The 12,801-nt window shown below is 43.6% G+C and overlaps 1 protein-coding gene across 8 annotated transcripts in view; it reads right to left on the bottom strand.

Moving 5' to 3' along the window:
- Nucleotides 1–12,801, bottom strand: part of CMSS1 (cms1 ribosomal small subunit homolog) — a 335,684-nt gene that overhangs the window by 43,633 nt on the left and 279,250 nt on the right. Inside the window, exon 1 of one of the 8 annotated variants that reach the window (XM_033125758.1) lies at nucleotides 9,168–9,298. The exons of 6 other annotated variants lie outside the window; for them this stretch is intronic. In XM_033125758.1, the coding sequence (XP_032981649.1) occupies nucleotides 9,168–9,186 (19 nt within the window). In that variant the 5' untranslated portion in view covers nucleotides 9,187–9,298. Of the gene's footprint in view, nucleotides 1–2,462; nucleotides 2,488–9,167; nucleotides 9,299–12,801 lie in introns of those variants that run through there. One more of the 8 variants, XM_033125763.1, reaches the window with a different exon arrangement.

Genomic DNA, 12,801 nt, shown 5'->3' with positions numbered 1-12,801 from the left:
ATCGGGCTTCCCACTGGCATGGCGCATACCTTTCTAGTTGTGTTGTTGTTCCTAGCTACCACTTTTTGTCTTTTGGCTTCTGCACTCCCACACTTGGCAAGAAACTGGGTATGATCTACCTTTTCCATCTCTCAGGCTCGTTAAGATGTCTTCTCCCTATCTCCAAAAGATTTGACAAAACAAATGCTTCTGAATGTGTAAGTTCCTGCGAGTTGCTTCTATCAGAAGCTTTGTCACCATTCTGAACTGGAATGGGGAGTGAGGGGGGACCTCTGCTCCCCTTCAATTTTGCCATTTCTAGTGGCAACTGCTACAGCCTGGTCTACCTTCCAATAGTACTCCTGTTTTCATAGCCGAAGATGTCCCTAGCAGCAGACCCACACTTTGCTCCAAAAATATGCTGCCAGTTCCCACAGAAAACTTGGAAGTTAGAAAATTTGGAAGAAGATGGCAAAGCTCAGAACTGGAGTTGCTTTATGGTTCCTGAAATTCTGAAAGAAGGTAAAGCACTCAGACCAATAAGATCATCTCAAAAATACATGACGGAAGAAAAACTTTTCACCTCCTTTCGGTGCGGAGCTTACATGTTACAAGATTTGTGTCACCAGTTAAATGTCAGCAGAACTAAATCTTGAAGGTTATTTTTCAAATTTTGACTACTCGGGGTTGGTAATGCTTTCTCTATTAATTTAAAACTGCACGAGACCAGCAGCCTCAGGCACCAGCAGCCCACACCAGGGCAAACGCCCAGAGCCACAGGAGTCTGACCTTTCGTGTGACAGTGGCCATGGAAGGCCCTTCATGCCAAATATCAGGGAGCTACAGGACCTGTCTTATCTTGAAGTTATAAAACTGCAGTGGAGATCCCGCAGCTGTCAGACGACAGCTCTGCAGGCAGAACAGCTACCTGCTTGCTGTCTGTCCTCAATAAGGCTTTTTTTTTTTTCTTTCATCCGATTTTATGTTTAGCTGAAGGAAGAAAATTAGATAAGTATGTTTGGGCAACAGGACTTCAGTTTTACTCTTGAGTGTTAGAGCTCTAATCTGCTTCCTTTCTAATTTATTTTAAATGTTGGAACATTTACGTACGGTAGTCCTTCCCCCATACATGATTTCAGTCTCCGTGGTTTAAGTTACACGGGGGTCAGCTGTGGTCTGAAAATATTAGACGGAAAATTCCAGAAAGAAACAATTCATAAGTTTTAAATTGTGCACCATTCTGAGTAGCTGATGAAATCTTGCTCTGTCCTGGCTGGTACGTGTATCGTCCCTTTGTCCAGTGGATCCACACTGTAGACTCTACCCACCCATTAGTCACTTAATAATACCCATCGTGGTTATCAGACCCATTGTCTTGGTATTGGTGCTTGTGTTCAAGTAAACCTGATTTTACTTAATTATGGCCCCAAAGCACAAAAGTAGTGATGCTGGCAATTTGGATGCCAAAGAGAAGCCGTAAAGTGCTTCTTTTATAGGAAAAAACAGCACACATAGGGTTCAGTACTATCTGAGGTGTCAGGCATCCACTGGAGGTCTTGGAATGTATCCTCTTTGGATGGAGGGCTAGCATATTTGGGGGCAGTTTTCAAACTATGAGTAATTTCAATTTAACCTGTATGGTCCACCTTGGCAGCTGGAGTTCGGTGAACAGAGCCATGAATGCTGGCAGTGGCATTCTGGGTCTTGATAGAATTGTTGTGTTTATTGGATGAGCACACACTTGCTATAAAGAGGAGAACTATTATTGTAATCTCTGTCTTACAGAGGTGGAAACCGAGGCACTTGCCCAAGGTTAATAAGAGTGAGCGCCAGGATTTGGATCTAGGAAGTCTCGATGCAGAGTCTGCTCTTAACCGCTACGCAATGCCCCTCTAACTTGGAAAAAGCAAACTAAGTAGCTCTCTGGTGGCACTGGTCTTTAAGGAGGGGATTGGAATCCATGGAGCTTTGGTAGAGCCCACTTTAGCGTGACGCACGTTCTTATATTTGAATAACACGCATCTGACTGGGGCAGAAGCTTGTGCTTGTGCTAAGCAGCTCCCCTCCTCTAACACAAACAAACCAACCCACCAATTAGTCCAGACACGTATTCGTACTCTGGCCCACATCCCACCTTATCCTATCTTTTAGCTGGGGAGAAAATATACCCTGGCTTGCCTAGGCTAGTCCTGGCTTATGCCTGTCATTCCCATATCCCATCTGGTTTAACATCTGTCTTACTGCAGGGATCTTTAACATATTAATATGCATTAGTACTCCCCAAGTGTAGGAATGGAAATGAGGTCATCCTCAAGCTTATTTGATCCCTGACCTCTGCTCTGTGCAGCACCACTGTTAACAGCTCCCAGAATAGTTCTCTGTATACACATTTGGGGCAGGGCAAGTGTAGAGGAATGATGAAGGGGGTCCTAGAAGGCTTAGATTCTAGTTCCAACTTTTGTGATCTTGGGCAAATCACTTACTTTTTGCCATGGTTTTCCAATTTGTGGATTGATGAAGTCATACTGCTGTGATTTATGATTCTCTTCTGGTTCAGGTCAATTTCTATTAAGAATGCTGTATACCCTGGACAAGTCAGAATTTCCAGAGTGAGGCTGAAGTACAGAAACAATTAAAAAATATATATATAGGTGAACGAGGCCCGTTATATGGGTATGTGAGTTACCTCATGGCCTCCGAACAGAAATTTCATAAGGAAAAAGCCTACGAGGCGGCAGTTACCCGTTCGCCCTTGCTCTAGAGTGTGATCCCACGGAAGAGAAATAATGTTATAATGGAAAAGCACACTGTTTCTGTTAAGACTGCCTTATAGCCTTCTCGGAGACTTCAACTACCTATTAGATTACTGAATGTATGCCCTTAATATACATCTTGTGAACTGTTAAACGTGGGTGGAATGTTCACATGCCCTGCTTCAGAATATGTAACTTTCTTACCCAGCTTTTCAATGGAAAAAGCCAGATCGTAACTGCCTGTTTCTGTGGCTTAGGACAAGGTACTATATTATATCATCCTTAAGGTTTCCTACTAGGAAACTAGTCAACTAGGCTTAAGGATATTAAACTATCAACGAATTACCAATTACACGGGAAATATACAGAGAAGGACTTGTATTTGGGATGATCTTCAAGGACCACAGCTCGGGTCTTACATGATGGTGGGAGATAAAGCTGAGACGTAACCGTCTAAAAGGGTACATAAATAAGAGAGGCTAAAACATGACTTGACGTGTCAATATTACAACTACCAAATTGATGGGATCATCATTAAAAATGTTTTTTACCCTTTTCCCTGATATAAAGGTAATACATACTAATTGTAAAGACTGTAGAAAATAAAGAAAAGTAAAAGGAAACATAAAAATTTGGTCCTACTATAAAAAGATGGTCCCACTATAACAAGAGATCTACTATTATAATTTTGGGACATCTGACAATAACGTCGACCCTCAACTTTTTGTTACTCTCTCCTTCTTTGTTTTCTGGCACACTACGGTTTGGTTCTCAACTCCTCACTTCACGCACTTTCTTCTCTTACCTATCTATCCCTTAAAATGCTGGCATCCTCCAAGGGGTCCTCCACTGCCCTATTCTTTGGTGTCCATATACTTTCTTGATGTTCCTTCAAAGCCAGAAGTTGGCAAATTTTTTATTAGAGGACCAAATAGTTAATATTCTAGGCTTGTGGCCCAAAGGATCTCTACACACCGAATCATGAAAGCATCCTTTGGAAATATGTGAATGAGTGGGCATGGTTATGTTATAATAAAACTTTATATACAAAACAGGCAGCCAGTCCACGGGGCATAGTTTGTCAACTCCTCCTTCAGGCAGTTGTTACAGCTCAGCAATCTCTTGATTAGATCAGCATACTGCATATGTCCTCCCTACTGGACTGTAAGCTATTTGAGAGCAGGTATCCGTTTATCCTCGTAGGCTCGGCTTATAGCATAGAACCTGGCAGACACAGTCAATCAACATTTGCTGAAATGCTGAATGAGATGCCCACATATATCAGTCTTAACAATGAAAAACTTCGTTGTGCTACAAGGAAGAGGGCATTTCTTCCATGTAAGCCCTTCAGTAGCTACCAAAACAAACTACCTCATGGTCTGTGTAACACACTGAAACATCGAGTGGAATTAATCTTTCTTTCCCAAATGTGAAAGGGAAATTCAGGTCCAGGAAATTCACAATTTCAAGGCCCAAGTAATATTGCAGACATCAAAACTGAGCTGTCCAGCGTGATCTATAAAACAGGACACACTTTATAGGAACTGAGAAACAGCTGTTTCCCCATTTCTTTTTTAAAAGAGGAAACAGGCTACAAGGCTCAGGGGTATATGCTAAGCATACGGAGAAAATTTGTTTGCTTAAAGAAACGTGACATGGAGTTGACAAAGGGCTCACTTTGTAACAGATAATGTCCTGGTGGGTGAAATTAAGAGGATAAGAAGGATATATATACAGAGTCATTTCAGCATTTTGATTAATGAAAAAGGAAACACCAATAAACACTGAAGGGATAAAAAAAAAAAAAAGTAAAGTTGAAGCTGAAAGGAACTGAATATGCTCCAGGGAAGGCACTAACTACAAGAACCAAGTAGCACTTGCAATAATAATGGATTTATTAAAATAAATTTTTTGATAAATATGACACTGACTTAGGAGAAAATATGGAAACCAAAACCTAATTCAAAAGTAACAGTGTGAATATTGAGTTTCTCTAAATATAGTGTAGAGGATCCTTCTAGAGCTTAGAATACCTGGAAAACATATTAAAGACTCCGGGGCATAATTTTAGACTTCTAGAATATACTTAGAAATAGGTAATAGACAAAGAAGCATGTTAAACTTTTTTCTATTAATTTCCATGTTCAAACTTAACCAGCAGTCATAGTTTTAGTATAATTAAACATTTACCAAACCCCTTTTACGGGGAGGTTACTTGTTTTCTGTGACTCAATATATTCTCTCAAGTGGCAATTACCAGATAGCATTCTTTAGAATTTCTTAAAATCATAAAATCACTGTTGCTGTGAAAAAAGGACCCATGATTTTCTTAAAAGAATAAAGTTGATGTTAGTTTCCTGTAGCTTTCTACTTCCCCTAAGAATTATGAAGGGATTTATTATGTGGCCATATGGACATTAATTCATTCATCCCTGAAATATTTAATAAGCATCTATGTACCAGGTACTGTGCCGAGCCCAGAGGAGGCAAGATAAATAAGACGTGGTCCTTACTCGAAGAAGCTGACAAGTAGGAACAACGGACATATGAATAAGCAACTAAAATGTGACGTGAGGCTACAGTGATGGAGAACAAATATGAAGCGGTTGGGGACTTGGGGGGCAGACTAGAAAGGGGCAGCATCAGGGAGTTTCCTAGCAATGAAACGGTCTGCATCGCACTGATTGTGGCAGTGGTCACAGAAATCTACACACGTGTTAAAATCCACAGACCTGTATGTCAAAAGAAAAAAAGCTTAATTTTACTGTATGAGAATTTAAAATGTAAAATACAATGTGATAGATGCCTAGCAACAGGAGGGCAGGTAAATGAGCTATGGTGTATTCATATAATGGAATACTCCTGAGCAATAAAGGAATGGACTGGTGGTGATAAATGCAACAATATGCAAGAGTCTCAAAAGCATTGCTAATAGCAAAAGCAGGACAAAACGAAGTACATCTTGTCTGATTCCATTAATAGGAATTTCTAGAGGAGGCAGCATTAACAGGACGACAGAAATCAGAGCAGTGGTTGCCTGTGTGTGGGGTGTGTCGGGGGTTAGGGCCTGGGAAAGGGGTCTCGGGGAACTTTCAGGTAGCACTGAAATGCTCTAGGTCATGGTCAAAACTGATGGAACAGGACACTTACGATCCAATACCTCAATAAATATGAATCATGTCTCAATAAAAATACACATTTAATTGTCTTGGCTTGTCTTTCACACATAGAATTTCTTACGATGTTTAATGTTGTAAAAACCACTAACCACCTCTGTTCCATTAAGTTACCATTTTCTTTCAAAGATAAATTGAAATTTATTTTGGTTTCTTAATGAAAGAAACATAATAACCAAAGGGGAATCTTGTGACAATTAAAAGGCGCTGTGCAGAGTACCCAGCAGTTGGGGGACGAGGAAGGAAGGCCCTGTTGCTGTGTGTCATGGAAGGCATTTGCAAAGACGTGATTCTCATCTGGATGTTGAAAAAGTAGGAGTCCAGTGCACAGAGCAGGAAAAGAAGAACATTCCAGAACAACATTTGCACAGTCACAGATGTGACAGGGCTGGGGGGGGGGGGTCCTTCGGACTGTGGCTCACACATGGGTGCAGGGAAATGAAGCTCTAACGGTGGGTGGGGTCCAGATTGTAAAGATCACCCGTCCCCTCCCCCAGTGCTCCCCACTTCACGTGGGCTGTTTAATTCAATCCTCACAAGCACCTCATGTTTGAGAACCAGGGCTTGGGAAGTGCAGGGCCTTGTCCAGGTCCCCGGCAGCTACGCAGCGGGGCCAGCGTCCCCACAGAGATGGCCTGGGCCTTCCTCCCATCCTCAGGGCCGTGCTGCCTCCTACCGACCGTGCCGAGGACCCTGGGCCTATTCACGGGCCTCAGGGAAGCTGAGACCTGACCAGAATCTGCTTTAAGGAGATAACTGCTCTCTGACAAGAATGGATCATTTGGGCTGTAGTTCTCAGTCTTTCTTTTTCTGCCTCAATTCATCTGAGAGCAGAACTATTTTTTAAAAGATCATTAGTAAGAGTGGCTAAGCGGTGATCACCAAAGGTTGTCTCCACGCCTCCCATTCCACAAATACTCCTCCCTCCAACCAATACATTCTAATTTTGGGATGGGGTCAGCAAGGAGATGAGTTCAATAGGTTTCTAAGTGGGAGCTAGGGTACTCTTGGGGTCCCCCAATTTAAATGAGAACATGCATGGAGTGGAGGGGCTGGATGTGGGGAATTTTGCACAGATGTCCTCACCAACCATCCCAGGGGGTGTTGAGGCACTGAGGTAAACAGGATTTGCTGACCAGCTACCTTCCAGGTCTTGGTGATAATGTAGATTTTTTGGCCCCTGGACTGGCTCAGGTGTTACACTCCCTCAGGGTTGGAGCTTTCAGAGCCGCCTTGGAGAGAGGACATTGCTTCTGTTATGTTCTAAGGACTGTGGTTCTCTGCTGGGGGGGACTCCACGAAGGCTCTCGGAAGAGCCGGGCCCTTCTCTCAGAACAGACACCTCCTTGGGAAGCTCCTTCTACTGGGCAGAGAGTAAGACTAGGTCAAGGGCTCGCCACTGGAGACGTCCCTTAATGAATAACGACTTTAAAGTAATCACAACAAAGCTGCAGAGAGCTCATGATTTATAAAATGTATTCATTCATCTTCATTGTCAAAAAAATTTTGAGCCCACAAAAATGTTGGAGGTCAGCATTAAACAGATGAGGAAACTGAGGCTTAGGGAGGTTAAGTTGCTGACCAAACTTGCATAGTTTGCCCAGCTGCCTGCTTTGCTCCCTCAGTTCCTTCCCTCTCTGCTCAACTTTCTTCTTTTGGTTTTTAGAAAACATCTAGCTATTAGTTAACTATGGGGCATCTTATTCTAGTAAGGATTTAAAGTAGCTTATAAGGTTACGGAAATAAACAAAAAGATAGTATAAATTAAAAGTGGGGGCAAATATGAAAGAAATATAAGAATTAGACCTGAAATCCACCCAAGAGTTACAATAAAGATGTTACGATGCCTTCTATATTTATTTGCTATTGATGGGGCATACATTTGATTCTAAGCCAATGTGAAAAAAAGGAAACCTTGTCACTGTTCAGAGTAGCCACAGGCTAAAACAACAACAACAAAACAATCAATTCCTCAGGAGAAGAACTACAATGATTCTAGGTTCTTCATAATTACAACATAAGTCGTAATGCACAGCAAGTACCTTTGATAATTGAACAGCTTTGAATTAGGTCTTAAAAGGTGACTCGTTTTCACACTGTTTTCTCAGTATACAAGAGAACCCAGTATGTCATGTTGTGAAGAACATGAAAAGTACACTATCTCTCCAAACTCCCACAGCAAATTCCGCGCACGGAAATCAAAGCAGGTAACACCCCAGTGAACTCATTAGCTGTTGAAACAACTTCAGGACCCAGGGAGGTGGGCCCGGTGACTGTTGCCACACATGCTGAAGGGGAAGAGACAAAAGCCCCACGCACCCATGTGCTGCAGGAATAAATAGGTCTTCATAGAGATGTTGTAGCTGACCTTGTAACTTATTTTGACTTCATGATTAGGACATGGTATCAAATATTAACAGGACTTTTTACATCTGACATGCCTTATGATCACTGTTTTTAATACAGAAAAGCATTATTCCTGAGTGCCATTTTCTATGTTGTACATCTTGCTGTGTTCAGGCCCCAGGGCCAGGCTTTATTTACATTGGCTATTTTATGCTTTCCTCATACAACCCTCCAGTTTCCCTTACTTCTATGCCAAGGAACGGACACCGAGTTTTTCCTTTTTATAATGTATATATGCAGAAAATACATCCAAGTCAGGAATGCTCCTTCCATCCACAGGAAGAGTCTGGGGCCATCTGACTCATCGACACGACAAGCCCAGAAATAGAAAAAGCAATCTGGCTGAAAGGGAGCCACGGATGGAAACTCCTAAGCCAGCATACAGCTAAGGTGCTATGTCATATGAAATTTATTCTCTGAGGTCAGCGATTAGAGTCAGGTTACAGCCCAAACATAATTCTGCCTGCTAATTACTTGACCCATTACGATATTTATTTCACCAAGAGCAATGCCCAGCCATGACTTCCAAGGGTGGGCTTGGAGGCAGATGCAAGGAAGCAGCCAGCCAGAGAAATAGCAACCTTGTTCTTTTACAAATAGACATGTCTCCCAGGCCCCTCACTGAAATGATTGTTTCCTGCCTCTCTAAGTGAGAGATCAGATGGATCATGCTCCTTCTTTTCCAGCAAAACGAGGCACCTGAGATCCCACAGCTCTTTAGCAAAGTGCAAAAGAAGCTCCAAGGTAAGACGGTAACAAAACCACCTTTTGTGTGGGAAAGAGGAAAAAGAAAGGGCACTAACGGGTGGCTAGAATGCCATAGGCAAGCGCCTTGGAACTTCTGAAGACTTACCTCCCTCCACTAAGGACATTCAGAGTGGCAATGAGAAGGAATGTCAATTTCCAGATGGAGATGTTGGAAGAACGAGACGACCATGAACAGCAATGACTCTAGAATACCAGGAATACATGAGGACAACAGTCCTTCCTCCCCAGGGGGTATAGGCAGTGCCTGAGGGGTTGGTGGGCATGAGGAACAGGGGATCTGAACGCTGTATCTGACAACGTGAAACACATCTACACCTCATCAATATATACACCACGGTCATTAATAATAAAAGTAATGGGAGCGGCAGCCGCTGTCACCACACGCTGAGTGCCAGGCAGTGCACCGCTCTGCCCACGACTTCACTGAGGAGGGCTGTCCCCTCCCTTCCCACAGGGCTCCCAGGTGGCCCTTTGCCATTTGGGGATTAGTTCCCCTTCTGGGATGTCCTTGACGTTCAAGCAAGCTCCTGGCACCCGAGTAACACGGGGGACGGTGAGGGCTGTGAGGAAAGAAAGAGATCAACCCTATGACTGGTTTGCTGCAGGTCCCAAGTCACATGAGGCTGCTGAGAAGGTCAGGTCACCAGCTGTGACCTGAGAGCCAGTGGGAAGGCTCCCCAACGTCTTGCTTTCTCCCATCATTCCCATTTCTGTCCCCAAATTGACACATGGTGAAAGAAAAGAAGGGAAAGACTGATGCTTATAGCTGAAGTGTGCAGTTTAATGGCCAGAAACCAGACTTGTCACATGTAATCAAATCATCATAGTGTTGGTGACAGAGTTAAGACAGTTGAAAAAACAGTTGCTATTCCAACTTCCAATTTTCAAGTTATTGTTGGGGCTGAAATTTCTCTCACCTCAAGTGTTTTTATTTTGGAAAATCTCCAAAGCATACTTTAGCCATATTCCTGTAATTGAAACATGAAAAAAATAGGGATGTTTTCAGCCACATTAAACTCTCACCAGATGCTCTTTAAAAACTTTTTGCATGTACATAGCACCTTTTATTCCAGCAGAGTGATTTTATTCACCCCTGAACTACATCCACCATAGAATGAAAATACTAACTCTTTAAGCCTTGGTTTACCCACTGCCACATACCATCTCCAGAGAGGAAGTAGAGAGAATCCCATCACCCTTTCTAAGTCTCCCTCTCTACTCACACCATTGGGAATCCAAGTCAAATCAATTAAACATTTATTGCATATGTTCTGTCTACCAGGAGCAAAGCTGAAGAACAGTGGGAAGTTGGCAGGAGTATAACCAACTTGCAAAGTGAAAATGACATGTAGGATTCCTATAACAAACAGTGTCAGGGCCAGGCCTTGATCTGAATGGCTCACCGGAAAGACAATGCTTCTGGCTTCTTCTATTAACCACCAACAAAAGAGAGAACTGGTTTGGGCAATTAGAGGAAAAGCCGTGTGAAGAAAAATGAATGACGGGCGGCCTAGAGTCCCTGAATTCTCAGGTCACCACCCTCAGGATGACCCCAGAGCACGACCTGGCAGTACCTTGCCCTGGGTTTGGTCTCCCAGTAACCACCTTGCCCCCTTCCATTCTCTGTAGGAGGGCCAGACAGAGCTTTTGAAAATGTAAATCGGATTAGGTAAACGTTCAGGTTAAAACTCCACTGGCAGTTTGCTTTTATACTTAGACCAAAACCCACGTTCCCCACCACAAACCACAGGCGCTGCCACGAGTGGGCCTCTACTTACCCCTTAGTCTCTCCCTGTTCTCCTACTTGCCCCACTGCACCCGGGCGCCCCTGATCTCCCGGGGCTCCTGGGACATGCCAACTCCTTTCTGGCTCCAGAGCCGGTCTGCTCATTGTCCTCCTAGCGGGACTGTTCCTCCAGGTCTCGCTCCGTCACATCAGGTGTCACATGTGAAGCAGGCACTTCCCGCCCATGCTCTGCCTGCTCTTCTCTTACTCTACATCATGGCACTACCACAAATTGTAATTATCTGACTCATTTGTTCACTTGTTTTTATTTGAACCTTACCATGGCTTTTAAAATGTCAAGATGGCAGGAACCAGTAACATCTACTTTTTAAATGCCGTATCCCTAGTGTGCAGGATAGCGTGTAGGCACAGCAGACATGCAAGTAAGTAATTGTTCCACGGATGATGAAGTGAATAAAACTGCAAATAGTAAATTAAAACAATAACAGAAGAGGGCCATCTTGTTATTTTATTTTATGCTTTTACCACTATAAAAACTAATATACTACTGTACGTCTTGGATTTCTGTTAAGAGATTTTTGTCATGTATTCATTTTAACCAGGACCACCCTGACTGAACTGGAGAGCTGAGAGAATGGAGACTAACTTATGGCTATAATTAGAAACTTTCAAAATGATTGCTTAAAAACACCAGGTTTGGCATACAATGCATTTTGAATAGGGGGATTAGCCCTTTCTCATTGAAAAATATTTGTGGTTGAAAGCAGAGTTGCTCTTATGTATGTAGCATGGTGTTCCCCAACTTAACAAAAATACAAAAGAAGCTTCAAGTCAAGTGCCAAAACACTTAAGAATGAAGATAGCACAATGTATTCCTGGGAAGCTACTGTGAAACTTGTCTGAGCAGACACCCTTGGTTACCCTGCCACTTGGCGCTGGCACAGGATGAGAAGCCATGGCGCTGTCTGGAAACTCACAAGTGCTCTGGCTGCCCGCCCCTGCCTCCCCAAGTCTGCCCAGTAGCTACAAAGGAAGATCTTGAGTCTTCAGATGGTGTCTATCTGGTTCTTTGGTCTTTGAGGACCAAGTCTGGCCAGCTACGAGGAGCCCGGCCACACCACACAGGGAGGCCTAGATGTGTTTTCCTGCTTCGGTATGCTCTCCGGAGGGCCCAGAGCAGCCTTTTCCCAATCACCTATTGATTTGCTCAGACTTTAGAATCAATCTTTCTCCTTGGTTTCCTCAGGGTGTTTAATTTCTCTGCTAGGACTATAGTTGCTCAGCACCTAGTTTACTTGGATGGAGTTCGGCTTCCTTGCGTAATGCTTGTCTTTCCATGTCACCTGCTCCCCATTCCCTAGGGGCTGCTTGGGATGGGGCCACAACTCAGGCAGCTCACCTGGAATCATGCGGCAGTCAGCTGCCCAGGTTCTCCCTGCAGTGTTGAAACACCCCACTTGTAATGTACGCGACTGGTCCCCATGCTGGAGCAGCCCCACCTATTCCTCACCCCCACCCCACAGCTGGCCTCTGAGGGCCAGCATCCTCCATCAGTAAAAGTGCACAGAGGTGACACTAGTGGCCCCTTCAAGGCACAGAGATAGGATAGCTTTGCTCAAACCCAGAGATTATTCTGGGGAAGCTATGACATAGAGGCTTCTCCAAGGCTTTACAGGGCACCCAGCAGTGTGCAATGTAAAGCCAGGTCACACAGTTTTCATGAGTAAGGTAAGAGGATAAAAATAGATGAGCCCTGAGTTTCTTTCCAGGTGAAACATTCCCATACAAAGCCTTCCGGGTCCAAATCCTGTGGGTTTCCCAGTATACCTCCCTGACTATAATTTTCTGCTAAAATGCCTCCGGTGGTTCCCACGTCTGTGGAGCAGTTATAACATGTAGCATCAAAGCATCTACGGTGTTTAATGTTCTGGGCTCAAATAAAGATGCCACTTTTCCTAGTGCCACGCTGGAC

This window comes from Rhinolophus ferrumequinum, chromosome 2 (assembly GCF_004115265.2).
Source record: "Rhinolophus ferrumequinum isolate MPI-CBG mRhiFer1 chromosome 2, mRhiFer1_v1.p, whole genome shotgun sequence".
Classification (NCBI taxonomy): Eukaryota; Metazoa; Chordata; class Mammalia; order Chiroptera; family Rhinolophidae; genus Rhinolophus; species Rhinolophus ferrumequinum.
Note: the sequence above shows the minus strand (reverse complement) of the source record. Positions and strands in the feature narration are given on the sequence as shown.